Source organism: Gekko japonicus, unplaced genomic scaffold, assembly GCF_001447785.1.
Source record: "Gekko japonicus isolate JY-2015 unplaced genomic scaffold, Gekko_japonicus_V1.1 scaffold358, whole genome shotgun sequence".
Taxonomy (NCBI): Eukaryota; Metazoa; Chordata; class Lepidosauria; order Squamata; family Gekkonidae; genus Gekko; species Gekko japonicus.
In genome coordinates, this window is record NW_015161962.1 from 900320 (window position 1) to 923565 (window position 23246).

A 23246-nucleotide genomic window follows, 5' to 3' on the forward strand; every position below is an offset into this window, starting at 1 on the left:
GGTCTGGTGCTGCGAATCAGAAAAGCTGCTCCTGGCACTTTTGGGGTGGTGCCCACGGGCCCGGCCCCTCCATGAGCACCACCCCCTCTGGGCGGTCCACCGGCCTCAGCTCTGGGGCTACAAGAGCCGGCCGACCGAGGGAGAAGTGTGGTCTTCCCTGTGCCTCCTCAGCAGCCGGCCACGGGCAGAGGAGAAGCGGTGGCCACCCTCCTGAAGACAGCTGCAGGGAGTCCCTCCCACAGGTCGGGTCCTCGCCAGGATGGACGTCTGCTCCCCTCTCAGCCCCATCCTCTGGGCCTTGGTGCTCCAGGCGGCAAGTGAGTTCCGCTCCTGCTTCACTCCAAAATTCTTCTTGGGCAGAGAAATGCAAAGTTCCCTCCCTCTGGCCTTCGCCATCCCCATCTAACTGGCCTGGCCTCACCGGGGGGGGGGGAGGTTCTCGGACTTGGCCTCTAAAATGCCTGCCCCGGAGGGCTCTAGGCTTCTCAGTGGCTGGGGCAGGCCCTCCTCATATGCTCAGAGACGCTTTCTTGGGACCAGACGGCTGACCCCCCCCGCCTCGCTCTGCTTCTCCCCTCCTCTAGCGACACCTGAGAGTCTGGGGGGGGGGTGATGCTGCCTTCCCTGGGGGGTGTGGGAGCCGGTCAGAGAATGGGTTTTGCTTCTGGGCAACTGATGCGCATGGTTAAAAAGTCACCTTGCACTTCAGTGCTTCTGATGCAGCTTGGCAGGTCAGTGCTGCGGTGTGTGTGTGTGGTGTGGGGGGGACGCATGAAATGCCCAGTTGCTTTGGGAGCTAAGCTGCCTGTGGATCTGCGAGGGGAGGGGAGGGGAGACGGGCCAGCTTGGCGGAGTGGCCTGAACCCCGGGAGGCTGGGAAGCAGGGAAGGGGGGGGGCACCGACTTTGCAGAGGCCTGCTGCAAAAGCGATCAGGATGGATGTGGTTTTTATGTCACTCTAAGAATGTGAGTCAGGCCCTTTACTCTTGGTATGGAAGCTGGTCACATCAGGAAACCAGCCCGACTGCGGTTTCATTTCTAGGTATAATTCATTCCGCTGCCTATTCCCCTCTTGGGGTTCGTCTCGGAGGGTGGCCGGGTTGGTCTCCAGGGGAAGAGCTGGGTTCGAGTTCAGCAGCACCTAAGAGACCAGCAAGAATTGCAGGGGTGCAAGCTTTCAGGGGTCCAGGCTCCCTTGAAAGCTCCTACAGTCAGCTATGCAGCTGCCGTGGTGGCTAGGGGGAGGCCTGCTGGATGAACTGCCTTTGTGTAACCTGCCTGTGTCTTGCTCTGGGAATGTTAAGTTTCATTTCTTCTGGGAATGCTTGCTCTGGGAATGTTAAGTTTCATTTCTGCCTATGTCTTGCTCTGGGAATGTTAAGTTTCATTTCTGCTGTCTGCCTTACCACCCTGTAGCCATCTTGGTGCTGTCTTAACTCCTTTCTCTGGGAATGTCACAGGAAGTGGTGGTGGCTACAAGCATGGAAGGCTTCAAGAGGGAATTAGATAAGCATATGGAGCAGAGGTCCATCAGTGGCTCTTAGCCACAAGGTATAGATAGGGGCTCTGGGGCAAGTGATACTCTGTATTCTTGGTGCTTGGGGGGGGGCCGACAGTGGGAGGGCTGGCCCCACTGCAGGACCTCCTGATGGCCCCTGGTATTTCTGGCCACTGTGTGACACAGAGTGTTGGGCTGGATGGGCCTTTGGCCTGATCCCACATTGGCGTTTCTTATGTTCTTAATGTATGTACGTTAGCTTGAGCGGGCTTTGCTAGGCACCCGATTGGCTCCACGCCACCCCCTGACCTCTTTGAATGATGTATATCACTTGGCTACACAGGCTTTATGGTTAGTTCTGACGCAACAAGTGTCTACAGATGACCCATCTTTACTGTGCTCAATAAACTTCACTCTTTTGAAGGAAAGTTGTTGGGACCTGATTGTGTGGAACTCTGACACCGACACCCCAAATCTGGTTGGTGACTCCGGTGCTCCCGGACTTCCCAATCCGGCTCTTCTTGGGGTTGTTTCCTTTGCCCCCGGACCCTCCTTTCCCCCCCCCCCCGTGCCTCAGGATGACAGAGGACAGCGTGAACTGGCACCGGATGAGCCTCTTCGCCATCCCCCCCTTCCCTCACGGAGGGTCTCAGGGGGGCTTTGAACGGGGCGCTGTTGTCGTTTTGCCAAAATGTGACGTGTGACTACAAACCCTGTCTCCTCCACTCCACTGCTCTCTGCTTCCCAGCCTGGCTGTCTTTTTGCCTTGGAACTGGGCAGGAGAGATATTCGTCATACAGCCGGACTTTCAAGAGAAGGTGATGGGGACAGGGCGGCAGGAAAGAGCCAGAGTCCAGGAGCACCTTAAAGACTAACAAAAACTGTGGCAGGGGAGGAGCTTTCATGAGTCACGGCTCACTTCTTCAGATACAGCTAGAATGGGAGTCCATCTGTCCTATATATTGGAAACTGGCATGGTTTTAGATGGCAAATGACATTAGCAGGCAAATGACAATAGCAGGCGTGATTGGATTAGGTGGGATATGCTGAGAGGCAGTAGGTGTGGAGAAATCAGCACTGGTGATGAGACAGGAAACCGAGATCTCGATTCAGTCCAGGTGGATGCATTGTCTTGAGCTTCGTTATCCGTTGCAGTTCAGCCGTCTCTCTTTCTAATCTCCCTTTGAAATTCCTTTGTAAGAGGGCTGCTGCTCTTAGGTCAGCAACTGAATGTCCTGGAAGGTTAAAATGTTCCCCCACTAGTTTTTGAATGTTGTGGTTCCTGATGTCAGCCTCACGTCCATGAATTCTTTGTCGGACTGTCCTGTTTGTCCAACGTAGAGGGCGGAAGGGCACGGCTGACATGTGACGGCAGAAATCACCTCAGAGGATAAACAGGAGTGGGAACCTGAGATAGCCTGGTGGAGGTTGCTAGGATCCATAGGAGAGCAAAGTTGCCCCCTTGGCGCTAGAGTCCGTGTCACTGTCAAGCCGTTTGTCCTTGCAGGTGAGAAATTGCCTTAGGTCAGCAGCCTGTCTGTAAAACAACTGATTTTGGAGCCCCGCACTGGGCCACAAGTCACACCAAGGTGTGGTTTTTGTAGTTCATGCGCCGGCAACTTTGCCTGCTGCGCTTCTGTCAGGAGTGGGGAGCAGCGGAAGGCATTCTGCCACTGTGAGCACCACTGTGTGTGAGCCAGTGGCTGCCCCGCAGGGCCAAACGCAATGTGACGGTGTCCTCATGTCCAACCTGGTGACGCCGCTGCCATTTCAAAGCCTGAAGTGGGTGACTTACAAAGTGCTGGGAGAGACTGATCCTGATTGGACCCATGGCCACTGTTCCCTCTAAGCTGAGTTAGTGTGAGCTAGCTCAGAGTTTTTTAGCCTCCGGCTCACACATTTTTGTCTTTGCTCAGGAAGGGATGGGGCTCCAGAGCAAACTAATTGGTGCAGGAGCCAAATTGCTTGCTCACAACTTTAATGCCAGCAGCTCACAAAGTAGAATTTTTGCTCACAAGATTCCACAGCTTAGAGGGAACACTGCCCATGGCGTGGCAGGACCAAGTGTGCTTGTCCCCCCACGGCACCTTATCAAGTCCTGAAAGGGGGGGGCATGAAAAGGGCACACTGGGGAACAAGAGCGCCTCGTCCCCCTGCACTGCAGGCCCGATCACGCCTGGCCCTGCCTGGCAGCCTTTTTAAGCCGTCTATTTTAGGCTCTAAGAACATAAGAGAAGCCAATGCTGGACCAGGCCAAAGGCCCATCCAGTCCAACACTCTGTGTCACACAGTGGCCAGAAATACCAGGGGCCCTCAGGAGGTCCACCAGTGGGGCCAGGAGGACACTAGGAGCCCTCCCACTGTTGACCCCCCCCCCAAGCACCAAGAATACAGAGCATCTCTTGCCCCAGAGCCCCTAGCTATACCAAGAGCTCTCAAGTGGCACCGGCGTCCCGATGTCGGATGTGAGGATGCTGCCGCTTCTTTTCCGGCCTTCAGACAGCATCATCCGTGGCACTGCCCGGGATGGAGGGGGCACCTCTTGGGAGGGCCCCTTTCCCACTGGCATCCTGAAAGACCCACTGAGGCTTGTCACCAATGCTCCCACTAAGCTGTGGTGTCTTGTGAGCAAAAACTCTACTTGTTGTGAGCTAGTGGCATTAAAGTTGTGAGCGAGCGATTTGGCTCCTGCATAAGTTAGTTTGCTCTCTGGAGCCCTCCTTCCTGAACTAAGGCAAAAATGTGTGAGCCGGAGGCTAAGAAACTGTGAGCTGGCTCACACTCACTCCGCTTAGAGGGAAGACTGCTTGTCATAGGGCAGTGGTGGCGAACCTATGGCACAGGTGCCAGAGGTGGCACTCAGAGCCCTCTCTGTGGGCACGTGTGCCATCGCCCCAGCCAGGCCCAGACCGTCATTAAAGTGCCGAATTCTCTGCCAAATAATTTTAAGTAAATGAAAGCATTTGGGATTGCTTTCCTTACTTTGTTTGGATCATCTTAAGTTAATGTATGAGTTGTTATTCTAAAGTAAAACCTCAGCATTCAGGTTAAATTGCCGTGTTGGCTCTTTGCGATCAATAAGTGGGTTTTGGGTCGCAGTTTGGGCACTTGGTCTCTAAAAGGTTCGCCATCACTGTCATAGGGGGAGGAAGAGGTTTCGTAAGTGACTGCATGCAAGAAGGGCGTGGGGGTGACTCTCCGCTCAGCATCCTCCAACCTCAGTTTGGTAGTGAAAAACAAACAGCCCATCAGGAAGAGATTACAAACGGGGCAAGGGTGTGTGTGTGTGTGTGTGACTTCCCTTGTCTGATTGACCACAACTTTGGGGTGGACAGATATCAGGGTGACAGTGTCCTCGTGCATCTGTCGATCAGGAAGGACTTTTCGCACCAGGCTAATATCTTCCCAGGGGCCGCGGTGGCTCAGAGGTTAAGAGGCTGAGCTGCAGACTGGAAGGTCACTAGCTCGGCAGTTTGAGACCCGAGTGTGCCGCAGGACGGAGTGAGTGAGCTCCCGTCTCTGGCCCCAGCTCCTGCCAACCTAGCAGTTCGAAAGCAAGAAATTGCAAGTAGATAAATAGGCACCGCTTCGGTGGGAAGGTAACAGCATTCCGTGTGCCTCGGCATCTAGTCATGCCGGCCACATGAACACGGAGACGTCTGCGGACAGCGCTGGCTCTTCAGCTTGGAAACAGAGATGAGCACCGCCCCCTAGAGCCGGATTCGGCTGGCTTTCAAGCAAGGGAAACCTTTACCTTTAATATGCTCCCCACCCCGTGGGGGTTTTGTCACAGATTCTGGAGGAACTGCAGGACTGCTGGCGGATGTGGCGGCTGAGTCAGGAGGGCTCCTGTGTGACTCACTCTCCCCCCTGACAAACTCCTGGTGGAGTTGAGTTCCAGAACTGAAATGGGCCATGCTGGTGCCTTGGGGTGGGGCTCCAAAACAGCGGCTCAAGGGTGGTGCTGGCAGCTTCCGGCACACTCAAGGAGAGAGCCTCCCCCCAAAAGCTGTCTAGGTACCTCAGATGCTGGAATTTTTAAAACTTTGAAATGGGAGGCCATTGGACATAAGAACAAAAGAGAAGCCCATGCTGGATCAGGCCAATGGCCCCTCCAGTCCAACACTCTGTGTCACACAGTGGCCAGAAATACCAGGGGCCCTCAGGAGGTCCAGCAGTGGGGCCAGGCCCTCTGTTTCCTGCTCACCCTCCCCGGAACTGGCCGACCTCCTTTGCTCTGGTCAGTTAGCAACACCCTTGAATTTTCCTCTTGCCTCCAAAAGAGGTTGTGGGAGAACATTCTAGTTTTTGGTGGCGAGGACAGTTGTCAGGACGACTCCATGCGGCAGTTAGCATAGGAGGAGTCAGACAGATCCACCCCTGAGCCCCATTCAAAGGGTTGGTTTTGACCTTTAAAGCCCTCCCGCAGCAATCAGCCCTCCACACTTTCTCTCCAAAGAGTAAAGCTGTATTGGAGGCAGGAAAGGCAGTTCAGCTGTTATACACATCCAGGGTCAGAACTGATCTTAAGGCGGGAGAGGTGACAGAGAGACAGAGTTCATAAGGGGCCCTCCTGATGGATCCAAGCCAAGAAAGGCAAGCACCCCAAAAATAACGGGTGCACTTACCGAGTCAGAGAAAAGGGGGAAATGCCAAGGTCACTAGAGCAGGCTACATGATAAGGCACTGTGAGAGAAGTGAAAGCTAACATTCCAACAAATTAAGACGGTCAGTAACAGCCTCATCCTCCCGCCCCCCCCCCCCCCCCCCAGCCGCCAGCCGGGTCGGTGGCGGCCCAGTGATTAAGGAACAACCTCCCCGGAGGGGTGCACCTGGCCCCCTCGCTTTTGATCTTCAGGCGGAAGCTGGAGACAGTTTTATTCATGACAGTAGAAAAGAGCCTGTTCCCTCTAAGCTGTGGAGTCTTGTGAGCAAAAATTCTACTTCGTGAGCTACCGGAATTAAAGTTGTGAGCCAGCCATTTGGCTACTGCATAAATTGGTTTGCTCTGGAGCCATCCTGCCTGAGCTAAGACAAAAATGTATGAGCCGGAGGCTGAAAAACTGTGAGCTGGCTCTCACTAACTCAGCTCAGAGGAAACAGGAGCTCCGTAAAGACTAAAGAAATCTGTGGCAGGGGTAGAGATGTGAAGGCCCGGAAAAAAACCGGAAAAATTCGTGGGGAAACCGTTTCCCCCCCGTTTTTTTCCTGAAACCTTTTTGTTTTTTTCTGAAAAATTGGAAAAATTGAAAAAAGAAAAGAAAAAAAAATGATTATGGAACGTTTTATTTTAACATGATGAATAAAATATTTTAAGACCAGGTGTTCAAATATTTTCCAAATCATTTCTAAAATATATATATATGGTATCAGATTGATGTAATTTCTGTGCACTGAGGACAAGCAAGTCCTAGGTTACAAACTGAACTCTCCAATGCAAGAACAAGATGCATTTCTTCCATTAGGAGGTGCTATTGTCAGGAGAAAAGAAAAAGGTTTCAGTTTTGTTTTTGCATGTGGGTGGGTATTCTGTAATAATTGTTTGGATACACTATATTTTTTAGTATGCTAGTTGTGATAATTTCATACCAGGTAAAAATGTCCATAGTCATATTTTATGTTCCTAAAGTAACAGAATGACTTTCAAACTAGGAAAGACAAAAGAAATGCTAATGTAGCATTTTTTTCAATTTTTCCGAAAATTTCCGTTTTCTTCCGGGAAAAAAAACGAAAAAAACCCTGGTTTTTTTCCCGAGCTTCAAAATTTCCGGAAATTTTACATCTCTAGGCAGGGGAGGAGCTTTCATGAGTCACGGCTCACTTCTGCAGATACAACTAGAATGTATCATGGGTAAGTGTAAAGTGATGCCCACTAAAACAAGAAAAAGTGAGCCGTGACTCACAGAAGCTCCTCCCCTGCCACAAATTTTGTTAGTCTTGATTCAGGTACTGCTACAGACAGAGTCGCATGGCTCTACCCACCTTGATCTACCTCCATGGAAGGTGCTGCACTTGGCTGCACACAAGGGGAACCCATTAACCTTGTTGTGATAGAAGGACAGATGGACTCGCGAAAGCTCACCCCCTGCCACAAATTGCATTAGTCTTTAAATTGCTGCTGGACTCTTGCTCTTTTCGACTGCTACAGAGCCAGTGTGGTGTCGTGGTTAAGTGCGTGGGCTCTAATCTGGGAGAACCGGGTTTGGTTCCCCACTCCTCCACTTGCACCTGGCTGGATGACCTTGGGCAAGCCATAGTTCTGACAAGAGCTGTCCTCGGAAAAGAGCAGTTTCTGTCAGAGCTCTCTCAGCCCCACCTGCCTCACAGGGTGTCTGTTGTGGGGAGTGGAAGGGAAAGGAGATTGTGAGCCGCTCTGAGACTTCGAGTGAAGGGCAGGGTATAAATCCAATCTCTTCTTCTTCTACAGAGAGATCTTATTCACGACAGTATTAGATTAAAACAGTTCTAAACCGTGATTTTTAAATTTCTGGGTTTTATGTTTTAAGGTCTTTTATTCTGGGGGTTTTACCTAAGGTGTGAGCCACCTTAAGCTCCGTCAGGAAGAAAGGCCAATAATAAATGCCTGAAATAAAATAAAAATTTGTACATTTATTTATTTCCTTTGTACCTCACCTTTCTCCCCAGCGGGGACCCATAGCACCTTCCGTGAGAGCCAGTTTGGTGCAGTGGTTAGGAGCATGGACTCTAATCTGGGAGAACTGGGTTTGATCCCCACTCCCCCCACATGCGCCTGCTGGTGTGACCTTGGGCCAGTCACAAGTTCTCCCGGAGCTGTTCTCTCAAGAGCAGACCTCGAGAGAGCTCTCTCAGGTCCACCTGCCTCACAGGGTGTCTGTTGTGGGGAGGGGAAGGGAAAGGAGATTGTAAGCCGCTTTGAGACTCCTTCAAGTAGTGAAGGGTGGGGCATAAATCCAACCTCCTCCTCCTCTTTCCCCTCTCCTCCATTTTTATCCTCACAGCATCCCTGTGAGGTGGGTGAGGCTGAGGGATGGTGTGAGTGGCCCAAAATGTGTAACAGTTTAGAACAAGAAACAACAACACACATCCCCCGGCATTGTCTGTGCATGTCCCCTGCTGGATCGTGAGCTCATTCTCTCTCCCCCCTACCCCCGCCGCCACCTTTGGTTCCTCCTCATGTCGCTTCTGGCTTTGTGTTTGCAGGACTGGCCCCCGCGGAGCTGACCCCCAACCAGGACCTCATTTACCAAGCGGGAGACGAGGCAACCTTGTCGCTGGAGGTTCCGCGGGGGTCCAACATCTCCAATCTCCTTTGGAGGTCTTCCTCGAGGGGTTCTATGGGAGCGGTGGCGACGTGGGACCCAGAGTTCTCCCTCAATGTCCTGGATCCCAGTTACTCTGGAAGAGTCACCTTCCGCAAGGAGAGCTGGGCCTTAGGAATCCGCAACCTGAGCACCGCCGACGGGGGCCGCTACGAAGTGCTGGAGCGCCGGGAGCCTTCCGACCTACTGCTGAAGAAGTACACCCTGGCCGTATTCAGTAAGTTCTGGCCACCTAAGTGAGGAGGAGGAGGAGGAGCCCCTCGCTTGGGTTCCCTGCCCCTCAAAGCGGCTTCGCAGATTACAGGTCAAGCTCGTCCCCCAGCTTTCACTCGCTCCGTTTTAACAGGGAACCCCGAGGATTTTGTTGCATTCCGCTGTTTCCCCTAGTGCCCTCCTGCCTTTCCCTTTGACATGAAAGGCCACCGCAGTCCCAGGCTTCCCAATGGGGACATTCAAAGCGCTCTGGAGGTTTCTCAGGGATGCTGCTTTTCTATGTCCTCTTCGACTTTTTCTGCTTTTGGCTCCCTTCTTGAGTTCCCGTCTCCCCCGCAGACAAACAAGGCATCATTGCACAGACAGGAAGCTGCCTTGTACCAAACCAGACCTTCTGGTCCATCAAGGTCAGCGCTGTCTACTACTCAGCAGGGGTCATGTCGTAGAGAAAGAGGTGCAGGAGCTCATTAGCATAACCTATTTGCATATGCCACACCCCCTGACATCACCGGACGTCTGTCAGAAGGCAACACCCACCACTCAGGCTCCACTGGACTCTTTTGGATTGCTAGCTATTGGGGGGGGGGAATGTGCAGACCTGTCCTCGCAGAGGAGGGAGAGCTTGTACCTGAATAAACCTTGGCCTTAAAGGTGCCACTGGACTGTTTTGGACTGGGGGGCCGGGGGGAGGGAGCTCTGCAACTTACCTGGCTGCTTCTTGCTCTGACTGAGGGCTGCTGGGAGCAGGAGGTGGGGCTTGTTGCATGTGCCCGCCCCCTGGGCTCTTTACTGCCGGAGCTCCGCTCCTGTGCGCTCCTGTAAGGAAGGACCCCTGCTACTCAGCTGCGGTGGCTCAAGTGGTTAAGATGCTGAACTGCAGGCTGGAAGGTTGGTAGTTCAGCAGTTCGAGACCCGAGTGTGCCGCATGACGGGGTGAGCTTCCATCTCTAGTTCCAGCTCCTGCCAACCTAGCAGTTCGAAAGCAAGAAATTGCAAGTAGATAAATAGGTACCACTTCAGTGGGAAGGTAACAGCGTTCCGTGCGCCTTGGTGTTTAGTCATGCCGGCCACATGACCACGGAAACGTCTTCGGACAGCGCTGGCTCTTCGGCTTTGAAACGGAGATGAGCACCGCAACCCTAGAATCGGATTTGACTGGCTTTTGAGCAAGGGAACCTTTACCTTTACTCAAACTGGCAGCTGTTCTCTGGCTGAGGTCTTTCACATCACTTACCACCTGGTTCTTTTGGCTGATGATGCTTGCAGGGATTGAACCTGGGACCTCTTGCATGCCAGGCAGATGCTCTGCCACTGAGCCACAGCCCCTCTTTACAGCTCTCCAGGGTCTCAGGTGGTGGTGCTTGGGGGGGGGTCAACAGTGGGAGGGCTTCTAGTGTCCTGGCCCCACTGCTGGACCTCCTGAGGGCACCTGGTATTTCTGGCCACTGTGTGACACAGAGTGTTGGACTGGATGGGCCTTTGGCCTGATGCAACATGGGCATCTCTTATGTTCTTATGTCCTTATCACCTATTGCCTGGCCCTTTCTAACTTGAGATGCCGGGGACTGAACCTGGGACCTTCTGCATGCCAAGCAGAGGCTCTGCCACTGAGCCACAGCCCCTCTTTACAGCTCTCCAGGGTCTCAGGCGGAGGTCTTTCCCATCACCTCCTGCCTGGTTCTTTCAACTAGGTAAGCCGGGGATTGAACCTGGGACCTTCTGCATGCCAAGCAGAGGCTCTTCCACTGAGCCACGGCCCCTCCACATGCATGAATCCATACTTAATTTATCAATTCTTGAAGCGTATCGGGGGGGGGGAGTGTTCATTACTGCTTTTCACTTTGCAGCCAAAACTAATATGTTCTATTTTACTTTTTCGTGGTTACTATTTTATAATCATGCTATCACAAACACCTGCCCTGAGCCTGCTTGCGGGCAGGGCAGGATATAAATCCAAATAAATTCATTAAATAAATACATAAAATATCAAATAAAGATGAGAAGAAGAGGAGGAGAATGGATTTATACCCCATGGCCCTTCACTACCCAGAGGAGTCTCAGAGCAACTGACAAACTCCTTTCCCTTCCCCTCTCCACAGCAGACACCCTGTGAGATGGGTGGGGCTGAGAGAGCTCTTGACAGAAACGGCTCTTTTTCAAGAACAGCTGTTGTCAGAACTACGGCTTGCCCAACGTCATCCAGCAGCTGCAAGTGGAGGAGTGGGGAATCAGACCCGGCTCTCCCAGATTAGAGTCCGCGCACTTCACCACGACACCAAACTGGCTCTGATTTGAGCAACTGATTTGACTGAAAAGTGAAATGTAGTACTTTACACACACACACACACCCAAAACAAGAACGGATGATTGTGTGTCTGTGTGTGTGTAAAGTGCCGCCAAGTCACTGCTGACTTACGGCGACCGGAGCAAGGGGCTTCCAAGGCGAAGGAGAAGCGGAGGCAGTTTGCCATCGCCTTCCTCTGCAGAGCCTTCCTTGGGGGCCCCTCTCCCAAGTGCTATAGAATCACAGAATCACGCAGAGTTGGGAGGAGCCCTACAGGCCATCTAGTCCAACCCCCTGGCACAGTGCAGCCTCTAATCTGGGAGAGCCGGGTTTGAGTCCGGCCACTCCTCCACTTGCACCTGGCTGGATGACCTTGGGCAAGCCGTAGTTCTGTCAGAGCTGTTCTCTCAAGAGCAGTCCTTGAAAGAGCTCTCTCGGCCCCACCTGCCTCACAGGGGGTGTCTGTTGTGGGGAGGGGAAGGGACAGGAGTTTGTGAGCCGCTCTGAGACTCCTCTGGGCAGTGAAGGGCCATGGGGGATAAATCCAATCCAATCTCCTTCTTCACTCCTCTGCCACATGCGGCCAGCTGGGTGACCTTGGGTCAGTCACAGTTCTCTTGAAGCTCTCTCAGCCCCACCTCCCTCACAGGGTGCCTGCTGTGGGGAGAGGAAGGAAAGGTGATTAGAAGCCGCTCTGAGACTCCTACATGTAGTGAAAGGCCTCAGGGGTCATCCAGCCCAGCCCCAGCACAATGAAGGAAATTCAAAGATACCCTCTCACGCAATGCTCCTTCTAAGCTGTGGAGTCCCCTTAATTTACAGCCCCGCCCCACAAGAGGCTTGGGTGGGGAATTGGAATGAGGAAGGAAACAGATGGCTTGGAGGATAGGGAACAGGGCTTTGATTCTTAAGCAATAGACTAGTGAATCAACCATGGAAAGGGCTGGGAGGGGGACGGGGGGGTGCCAAGATGGGTGGATATGAAGGGGGGGTGAAACAGAATGCTGCGCCAACGTACAGCCTCTGTCTTACTGGCCCTGCAGAACTGTGAAAGGTCCCATAGGGCCCCCCTGGTCTCATAGGGGACCTCGTGCAGAAGGGGAAAGATCAGGAGATGTTTGGGCCTGTGGAAGTTCCCAAGGACCACTACCCTCACTCCCCCCCCCACCCTCGCAAACTGGTTTGTGAAGTAGGAGACCCTCACCGGAGCCAGAGTTGTGCAGCAGTGGCATGGGCTGCCTGGGAAGGTGGTGAGCTCCCCCTCCCTGGCAGTCTTGAAGCAGCGGCTGGACAAACCCTGGTCAGGGATGCTCTGGGCTGATCCTGCATGGAGCCAGGGGGTCAGACTGGATGGCCTCTATGGCCCCTTCCAACTCTATGGTTCTACGATTCTATGCTTCAGCATTCTTGCAAGTTATTTATATACAACCTAGCCACTTTGGTGTAGTGGTTAAGTGCGTGGACTCTAATCTAAGAGAACCGGGTTTGATTCCCCACTACTCTGCTTGCAGCTGCTGGATGACCTTGGGCAAGCCATAGTTCTGTCAGGGCTCTTCTCTCAAGGGCACTTCCTGAAAGAGCCCTCTCAGCCCCACCTCCCTCACAGGGTGTCTGTTGTGGGGAGGGGAAGGGAAGGAGTTTATAAGCCGCTCTGAGACTCCGAGTGAAGAGCCAGGGGTATAAATCTATCTCTTTTTCATCATCATCATCATCATCACATGCAACATTGGTACTGGTACATATATCCATAGATATAACCAGGGTCATTTTGTAGAAAAAGAGGTGCGGGAGCTCATTAGTATAACTTATTTGCATAACTTATTTGCATATGCCACGCCCCCTGACATCACGGGAAGTGTGTCAGAAGGCAACGCCCACCGCTCAGGCTCCACTGGACTGTTTTGGGTTGCCAGCTATTCGGGGGGGGGGAATGCGCAGATCTGTCCTCGCAGAGGAGGGTGAGCTTGTGCCTGAAGGTGGGTGGGGGGCTCTGCAACTTACCTGGCTGCTTCTTGATCCTCGTGGCCCGACTGAGGGCTGCTGGGAGCAGGGGGCGTGGTTTGTTGCATGTGCCCACCCCCTGGGCTCCTTACTGCCGGAGCTCCGCTCCTGTGCGCTCCCACAGGAAATGACCCCTGACTATAACATATTATTTTACAACGCCCTTCATTCTCTCATAATGGTTGCCCCACAATAAAAGAAATATGCCCCACAAAACAAAAGATCCTCGGCATCCTCTCCTTTCTGTGTTAATGGCAGGGGGATCGGGGCTGCTCACTCGGCTCCCAGCCCAGAGGGGCTTTTTTCAGTCATGGATTGCAACATCTATACCCCACTTTCCCAAAAGCAATAATCAATCACAGCACCACGTGGCACAAAAAGAAGAAGAAGAGATTGGATTTATACCCCATGGCCTTTCGCTACCCGAAGGTGTCTCAGAGCGGCCTACAAACTCCTTCCCCTTCCCCTCCCCACAACAGACAGACACCCTGTCACGTAGGCGGGGCTGAGAGAGCTCTGACAGAGAGACTGCTCTTTTTCCAAGAACAGCTCTTGCCAGAATGATGGCTTGCCCAAGGTCATCCAGCCAGGCGCAAGTGGAGGAGGAGTGGGGGAATCAAACCCGGTTTAACCACTACACAAAAGAAGAAGAAAAAGGAGGCGGAGATTGGACTTCTACCCCATGGCCCTTCACTACCCAGAAGAGTCTCAGAGCGGCTTCCAAACTCCTTTCCCTTCCCCTCCCCACAACAGACACCCCCTGTGAGGTAGGTCGGGCTGAGAGAGCTCTTGACACCCGGTTCTCCCAGATTAGAGTCCGTGCACTAAACCACTACACCTTAAAGGAGGAGGAGGAGGAGGAGGAGATTAACATAAGAACATAAGAGACGCCAATGTTGGATCAGGCCAAAGGCCCATCCAGTCCAACACTCTGGGTCACACAGTGGCCAGAAATACCAGGGGCCATCAGGAGGTCCAGCAGTGGGGCCAGGACACCAGAAGCCCTCCCACTGTTGACCCCCCCACCCAAGCAACAAGAAGACAGAGCATCCCTTGCCCCAGAGCCCCCATCTATCCCTTGTGGCTAATAGCCACTGATGGACCTCTGCTCCTTATGCTTATCTAATTCCCTTTTGAAGCCGTCCATGCTTGTAGCCGCCACCACTTCCGGTGGCAGTGAATTCCAAGTGTTAATCACTCTTTGGGTGAAGAAGGACTTCCTTTTATCCGTTCTAACCCGACCGCTCAGCGATTTTATGGAGTGCCCACGAGTTTCATGGAGTGCCCACGAAATTGGATTTATACCCCACACTTCACTAACCAAAGAAGTCTCAGAGCAGCTTACAAACTCCTTTCCCTTCCCTTCCCCTCCCCACAACAGACACCCTGTGAGGCAGGTGGGGCTGAGAGAGCTCTTGTCAGAAATTGCTCTTTTTTCAAGGACAGCTCTTGTCAGAACTACGTCTGGCCCAAGGCCATCCCGCCAGGTGCAAGTGGGGGAGGAGTGGGGCATCAAACCCGGCTCTCCCAGATTAGAGTCCGTGCACTTAACCACGATCCCAACTTAGGGCGTCAAATAAAATGGAGTGTTGCCAGGCCCAAACGGCTTTCCCCCCATGCAGCAGACAGGACAGATCCAAATGCACCACAGAGGAGATAAAGCAAAGCAAAACCATTGTTGGGGGGAGGGCAATTGGGCTGTTTTGATCCGGTGAGGGTCTCCTACTTCACTAACCAGTTTGCGAGGGTGGGGGGGGGGGTGAGGGTAGTGGTCCTTGGGAACATCCAAATGCACCACAGAGGAGATAAAGCAAAGCAAAACCATTGTTGGGGGGAGGGCAATTGGGCTGTTTTGATCCGGTGAGGGTCTCCTACTTCACTAACCAGTTTGCGAGGGTGGGGGGGGGGAGTGAGGGTAGTGGTCCTTGGGAACTTCCACAGGCCCAAACGTCTCCTGATCTTTCCCCTTCTGCACGAGGTCCCCTATGAGACCAGGGGGGCCCTATGGGACCTTTCACAGTTCTGCAGGGCCGGCAAGACAAGAGTTCTCCCACCAGGCTTTTGGTTGACGTGGCGTGCATCCTCCTTTTTATCTATCTATTGGGCCTCCCCTTTTGGTGGATCAGACCTGAGGAACATCTGGAACCCAATTGTGACAGGTTACATCTGTTGAGGAGCTGCGGTGGCTCAAGTGGTTAAGACGCTGAACTGCAGGCTGTTGAAGGTCGGTAGTTCAGCAGTTTGAGACCCGAGTGCACCGCATGACGGAGTGAGCTCCCGTCTCTAGTTCCAGCTCCTGCCAATCTAGCAGTCCGAAAGCAAGAAATTGCAAGTAGATAAATAGGCACCACTTCGGTGGGAAGGGAACAGCGTTCCGTGCGCCTTGGTGTTTAGTCATGCCGGCTACATGACCACGGAAATGTCTCCGGACAGCGCTGGCTCTTCGGCTTGGAAACGGAGATGAGCACCGCAACCCTAGAGTCAGATTCAACTGGCTTTCGAGCAAGGGAACTTTTACCTTTACATCTGTTGAGGCTCTGATGGGATATGTAGAAACTGTGCTGTATTTAAAACTGTTTTTAGTTATTATATGTTACATTTGATGGTACCCGCCTTGAGCCCGCTTTGCGGGGAGGGCGGGATACAAATGCAATCAAATAAAGATAAATCTTGTCTGTGTCCCTCCCCCTCCCCTGCACAGGAATCGAGGCCACCGCAAGCCATTTGGCAGACGGCAGCTGCAGCGTCTCTCTGCTGTGTGAGGCCGGCGTGGGGGCGAGGACCCAGGTGGAGTACAGCTGGGGTCCCGGGCATCCTGGCTCAGCCCTTCAGCTCACCCTGCGTCCTGACGAGAAGGACAAATCCTACACTTGCACGGCGACAGCTCTCGGCACGCGGTACTCCCACAAAGTCACTCCCTACGAGGCCTGCTCTTCGGCCACCAGAGCGGCAGGTGAGGAACCCCTCGCCCCAGCTGGACCCCAAAGGGCGGAGACCCACCCTCACACCAGCGCTGAGCTCCTGGCTGGGGCGCCCGTGAGCCTCGGCTAAGCCATTTCGGGGGGAGGGGGGTCTTACCTTCCCCTTCACCACCCTGGGAGGAACTTTCCTGGCTGCGCTTTGGAGTGGATCCTGTTGCAGGTGATCTGCGACTGGGCCAGGATGCCCACTTGCATAACCAATGCCTGCCGCAGTTGCCCGTGCTTGGAGAAAGTGAGTCGTGCAAGAGCACTGGGCGCGCTGGGGTTTGCGCCACGGGGGTTGGACACGGAGGGCCCAGCACCCTCTTCAGGGGGAGACGGGAGGAGGGCTGTGTGGTGGGATGACGGGACTGGCTGGGCCGGGTGTCAGGGTCAGGAGCCGGCTTTACTCCCGGGGCCTGGCTCCAGCTCAGAGACCAGAGGCGGGAACTCCCCTCCCAGACGGAGGCAAGGGCAGAGCGCCTCTGGGCAGTGTGTCACGGAGAGAGGCTCAGGACCCTGATCAAAAAGCGTCTGTGAGGCCTTATGAATTCATTACGTTTATGTGTTGCCTCTCGCCACCAGGTGGTCACGAGGCAGCGAACAACAGTTAGAACACTAAGACATCTTAAGAAATAGGCCTGGCTTCCTCTTTGTAGAAGAGCTACAGTCTTACAAGGGGCTCCATTCTAACTCAGCAGAGAGGCCGAGGTCTTCCCCTGAGAAGGACACCAGAAGAGCCCTGCTGGGTCAGACCAGGGAGGGTCCATCCAGTCCAGCCTCCTGTCCCACATAGTGACCAACCAGTCCCCCTGGAGGGCCAGCAGCAGGGCAGGGAGGCCGAGGCCTTCCCCTGATAAGGACACCAGAAAAGCCCTGCTGGGTCAGACCAGGGAGGGTCCATCTAGTCCAGCATCCCATCTCACACAGTGGCCAACCAGTTCCTCTGGAGGGCCAGCAGCAGGGCAGAGAGGCCGAGGCCTTCCCCTGAGAAGAACCTCAGAAGAGCCCTGCTCGGTCAGACCAGTGAGGGTCCATCCAGTCCAGCCTCCTGTCTCACACAGTGGCCAACCAGTTCCTCTGGAGGGCCAGCAGCAGGGCAGAGAGGCCGAGGCCTTCCCCTGAGAAGGACACCAGAAGAGCCCTGCTGGGTCAGACCAGGGAGGGTCCATCCAGTCCAGCCTCCTGTCTCCTCTGGAGGGCCAGCAGCAGGGCAGAGAGGCCGAGGCCTTCCCCTGAGAAGAACCTCAGAAGAGCCCTGCTGGATCAGACCAGTGAGGGTCCCTCCAGTCCAGCCTCCTGTCTCACACAGTGGCCAGCCAGTTCCTCTGGAGGGCCAGCAGCAGGGCAGAGAGGCCGAGGCCTTCCCCTGAGAAGAACCTCAGAAGAGCCCTGCTGGATCAGACCAGTGAGGGTCCCTCCAGTCCAGCCTCCTGTCTCACACAGTGGCCAGCCAGTTCCTCTGGAGGGCCAGCAGCAGGGCAGAGAGGCCGAGGCCTTCCCCTGAGAAGAACCTCAGAAGAGCCCTGCTGGATCAGACCAGTGAGGGTCCCTCCAGTCCAGCCTCCTGTCTCACACAGTGGCCAGCCAGTTCCTCTGGAGGGCCAGCAGCAGGGCAGAGAGGCCGAGGCCTTCCCCTGAGAAGAACCTCAGAAGAGCCCTGCTGGATCAGACCAGTGAGGGTCCCTCCAGTCCAGCCTCCTGTCTCACACAGTGGCCAGCCAGTTCCTCTGGAGGGCCAGCAGCAGGGCAGAGAGGCCGAGGCCTTCCCCTGAGAAGAACCTCAGAAGAGCCCTGCTGGATCAGACCAGTGAGGGTCCCTCCAGTCCAGCCTCCTGTCTCACACAGTGGCCAGCCAGTTCCTCTGGAGGGCCAGCAGCAGGGCAGAGAGGCCGAGGCCTTCCCCTGAGAAGAACCTCAGAAGAGCCCTGCTGGATCAGACCAGTGAGGGTCCCTCCAGTCCAGCCTCCTGTCTCACACAGTGGCCAGCCAGTTCCTCTGGAGGGCCAGCAGCAGGGCAGAGAGGCCGAGGCCTTCCCCTGAGAAGAACCTCAGAAGAGCCCTGCTGGATCAGACCAGTGAGGGTCCCTCCAGTCCAGCCTCCTGTCTCACACAGTGGCCAGCCAGTTCCTCTGGAGGGCCAGCAGCAGGGCAGAGAGGCCGAGGCCTTCCCCTGAGAAGAACCTCAGAAGAGCCCTGCTGGATCAGACCAGTGAGGGTCCCTCCAGTCCAGCCTCCTGTCTCACACAGTGGCCAGCCAGTTCCTCTGGAGGGCCAGCAGCAGGGCAGAGAGGCCGAGGCCTTCCCCTGAGAAGAACCTCAGAAGAGCCCTGCTGGATCAGACCAGTGAGGGTCCCTCCAGTCCAGCCTCCTGTCTCACACAGTGGCCAGCCAGTTCCTCTGGAGGGCCAGCAGCAGGGCAGAGAGGCCGAGGCCTTCCCCTGAGAAGAACCTCAGAAGAGCCCTGCTGGATCAGACCAGTGAGGGTCCCTCCAGTCCAGCCTCCTGTCTCACACAGTGGCCAGCCAGTTCCTCTGGAGGGCCAGCAGCAGGGCAGAGAGGCCGAGGCCTTCCCCTGAGAAGAACCTCAGAAGAGCCCTGCTGGATCAGACCAGTGAGGGTCCCTCCAGTCCAGCCTCCTGTCTCACACAGTGGCCAGCCAGTTCCTCTGGAGGGCCAGCAGCAGGGCAGAGAGGCCGAGGCCTTCCCCTGAGAAGAACCTCAGAAGAGCCCTGCTGGATCAGACCAGTGAGGGTCCCTCCAGTCCAGCCTCCTGTCTCACACAGTGGCCAGCCAGTTCCTCTGGAGGGCCAGCAGCAGGGCAGAGAGGCCGAGGCCTTCCCCTGAGAAGAACCTCAGAAGAGCCCTGCTGGATCAGACCAGTGAGGGTCCCTCCAGTCCAGCCTCCTGTCTCACACAGTGGCCAGCCAGTTCCTCTGGAGGGCCAGCAGCAGGGCAGAGAGGCCGAGGCCTTCCCCTGAGAAGAACCTCAGAAGAGCCCTGCTGGATCAGACCAGTGAGGGTCCCTCCAGTCCAGCCTCCTGTCTCACACAGTGGCCAGCCAGTTCCTCTGGAGGGCCAGCAGCAGGGCAGAGAGGCCGAGGCCTTCCCCTGAGAAGAACCTCAGAAGAGCCCTGCTGGATCAGACCAGTGAGGGTCCCTCCAGTCCAGCCTCCTGTCTCACACAGTGGCCAGCCAGTTCCTCTGGAGGGCCAGCAGCAGGGCAGAGAGGCCGAGGCCTTCCCCTGAGAAGAACCTCAGAAGAGCCCTGCTGGATCAGACCAGTGAGGGTCCCTCCAGTCCAGCCTCCTGTCTCACACAGTGGCCAGCCAGTTCCTCTGGAGGGCCAGCAGCAGGGCAGAGAGGCCGAGGCCTTCCCCTGAGAAGAACCTCAGAAGAGCCCTGCTGGATCAGACCAGTGAGGGTCCCTCCAGTCCAGCCTCCTGTCTCACACAGTGGCCAGCCAGTTCCTCTGGAGGGCCAGCAGCAGGGCAGAGAGGCCGAGGCCTTCCCCTGAGAAGAACCTCAGAAGAGCCCTGCTGGATCAGACCAGTGAGGGTCCCTCCAGTCCAGCCTCCTGTCTCACACAGTGGCCAGCCAGTTCCTCTGGAGGGCCAGCAGCAGGGCAGAGAGGCCGAGGCCTTCCCCTGAGAAGAACCTCAGAAGAGCCCTGCTGGATCAGACCAGTGAGGGTCCCTCCAGTCCAGCCTCCTGTCTCACACAGTGGCCAGCCAGTTCCTCTGGAGGGCCAGCAGCAGGGCAGAGAGGCCGAGGCCTTCCCCTGAGAAGAACCTCAGAAGAGCCCTGCTGGATCAGACCAGTGAGGGTCCCTCCAGTCCAGCCTCCTGTCTCACACAGGGGCCAGCCAGCTCCTCTGGAGGGCCAGCAACAGGGCAGAGAGGCCGAGGCCTTCCCCTGATGAGAACCTCAGAAGAGCCCTGCTGGGTCAGACCAGGGAGGGTCCATCCAGTCTAGCCTCCTGCCTCACACAGTGGCCAACAACAGGGGAGAGAGGCCGAGGCCTTCCCCTGATAAGAACATCAGTAGAGCCCTGCTGGGTCAGACCAGTGAGGGTCCCTCCAGTCCAGCCTCCTGTCTCACACAGTGGCCAGCCAGTTCCTCTGGAGGGCCAGCAGCAGGGCAGAGAGGCCGAGGCCTTCCCCTGATGTTGCCACCGGGCTCTGGGATTCAGAGGATTAGTGCCTCTGAATGTGGAGATTCCCCTCAGCCACCATGGCTAGTAGCCTCTGATAGACTTCTCCTCCTTGAATCTGCCTAGTCCCTTTTTAAGGCTGTTGATTCCTGTGGCCATCACTCCATCCTCTAATGGAATCTGCCCAGGAATCCGTCTGTTTCGGTCCAGAGAGATCTGGTGGAGAATTGGGGAGGGTGCCCGGGAACCTTCTAGAGCACCCGCTAAGGGCCCATCCCGCTCGACTCCGTGCCACCCAGGCCCCAGTGCCCGCCCTGCCCCCTGCTCCGGCCAGCTCTTCCACTCGCCGGCCCCTGCCCGGCTTTGCAGTCCAGAGACGGACGGCCCAGTTCTGCTCCCGCCATCCTCTGGCAGCCCCCCAGGGAAGGTGCTTTTGGGGTTTCTGGCCCCCTCCTCTTCCCAAATAGGACAACAATGCAGGACGAGCAACATATATTATTTATTCATTATTATTTATTTAACAACATAAACGTCGTGAGCCTTGTAGGCGCCGCTGGGTTTTTGTTGCATTTTGCAAGGAGACACACCCCATAAGTCTCCCTCATCTTTCACCTGCAAATGGGGGGGGAGCAGGCCTCCAACAGGCGTCTCTTTGGCCTGGTTGATGTCCAGCAGTCCACCTACAGCTCCCAAGCAGAGGCCTCTCTGGGCCCCCCCTCCTTTTTCACTGGGGATGCCCCACCCGGGGAAGAAAGGGTGCAGCGGGCATCTGCCAGCTACAAGCCTGGGAGAGAGGGCGGTGGCCATATCAAAGCCCTCTGGGTCTAGCACGGCCAGCAGGCGGCCTCTAGAACGACCACAAGCAGCGCGGAAGGAAGGTCTGAGGCCAGCTGGGTGTCGTGGTGAAGTGCAGGCAGACTCTAATCTGGGAGAACCGGGTTTGATTCCCCACTCCTCCATTTGCACCTGCTGGATGACCTTGGGCAAGCCCTAGTTCTGATAAGAGCTGTCCTTGAAAAAGAGCCGTTTCTGTCAGAGCTCTCTCAACCCCACCCGCCTCACAGGGTGTCTGTTGTGGGGAGGGGAAGGGAAAGGAGTCTGTAAGCCGCTCTGAGACTCCTCTGGGTAGTGAAGGGCGGGGTGTAAATCCAATCTCTTCTTCTTCTTCCTGTGCTTCTTCTTTGTGTGTGTGTGTGTGTGTGTGTGTTAGCCCTGGCAGCCAGTGTATACAAGTACACTGCTCTTGATCATGGAGGTTCCATGAAGCACCCCTTCCCTTTAGGCCCAGAGGGTCGCAGTGTTGGTGGGGCTGCTGTGGAGCAGCGAGACTGATTCCAGGAGCCCCTTAGAAGCCAAGAAGCATCTAGGGAAGGTGCGGCCTTGACTCTCGGAGCCTCCGCCCTGGAAATCTTGTGGGTCTCAAAGGTGCGGCCAGACCTGACTCCAGCTCTCTCCCTTCAGGGCTGCCAACTGCAGGGAGGGGGGGAAATGTCCTGTCCCTTTAACGGAGGCCGGCCAGGATGCGATTTAGCAGCTGGTGGGGCCACCCTCCCCGCCAGGAGAAGCCCCCGTGGCCCCTCCCATGCCTCAGGCCTCTGCGAAAGGGACAGGGCGTCTTCCTCCGGGCCAGGTGGCAACCCTGCTTCTCCTTGAGTTTGCCTAGGCCCTGGGGCCCCTGAAGACAACAGCCATCGCTATCTGTTGTGGTAGTGAGTTCTCCAGGTTAACAGTGCCGTAGGTACAGTTTTGTCAAGCCCGGGTGGCCTGCCCCCAATTCCCATGTGGGAGAGGGGTGAAGAAGCCCCCCCCCCCCGCACCAGGCCTGATCGGCCAAACCTCTCTCAAAAAGCACTGCGCCCCCCCACCCCCCGGCTAAAACCCTTCAGCTCTTCCTAGGTTGCCAGTTCTTCAGGGTTGCCAACCTCCAGGTGGGAGAAGCCAAAAATGAAAGATCACAGGATTCCAAAAACAACCTCCGTGACAAAAACAACGAAGAGCCAATAATTTGCAAAAACGTTCACTGTAGTAATTTCTGTAGAAAATTCTCTTCTATCATCGCTCCCACACTAATGAATGCTGCGCACTGAAAACAATTTGTTTCAGGATATTTGCTTTACCTGAGTGTGTTGCGATCCCAGTTCTTATCAATGACTACTTACCAACCCTTGAAGGAAACATTCCAGGTTGACTCTCTAATCACAGAAGTCGAGGTCTTCACAGTTGTTTTCAGTGCGCAGTATTCGTTGCGTGGGAGCAATTATAGAAGAGAATTTTCTACAGAAATTACTACAGTAAACATTTTTGCAACTTTTGCAACTTTTCTCTATCGAGCCCCTCACTCCTTTCAGCTGCCTTGTCCCCCCCCCCATCGTGACGCTGCCCTCCTGGCCAGTTTGGTGTTGTGGTTAGGAGCGCGGACGCTAATCTGGGAGAACCGGGTTTGATTCCCCTCTCCTCCTCCACGTGTGCAGCCAGCTGGGTGACCTTGGGTCAGTTACAGTTCTCTCAGAGCTGTCGTCTCAGGAGCAGTCCTGGAAAGAGCTCTCTCAGCCTCACCGGGTGTCTGTGGTGGGGAGGGGAAGGGAAAGGAGTTTGTCAGCCGCTCTGAGACTCCCTTGGGTCGTGAAGGGCCGCGGGGGATAAATCCAATACCTTCCACCTTCCTTCCCTCCCGCAGGACTCCTCGCGCCTGCCCTCCTCCTCGCCCTCCTGCTCCTGCTGCAGTGACCGAGCCGGGCTGGCCTCCCCTCCTCGCCGCGGCCGGCTGAACTCCGGACCAGGTGCCGTCGGAAGGAAGGAAGGGAAGGCGGCCCGCCGCAAAGTGAGACGACCTCCC

The 23246-nt window shown here is 55.3% G+C and overlaps 1 protein-coding gene across 1 annotated transcript; it reads left to right on the top strand.

Annotated features, from left to right (window-relative positions):
* The first annotated feature begins 101 nt into the window (after nt 1-101).
* Nucleotides 102-23240, top strand: SLAMF9 (SLAM family member 9). Its single transcript, XM_015429565.1, has 4 exons — nt 102-317; nt 8681-9016; nt 15999-16250; nt 23088-23240. Exons 1-4 carry the CDS (start codon nt 260-262, stop codon nt 23135-23137), a joined length of 696 nt encoding a protein of 231 aa, XP_015285051.1. The 5' UTR covers nt 102-259; the 3' UTR covers nt 23138-23240.
* Nucleotides 23241-23246: the final 6 nt, after the last annotated feature.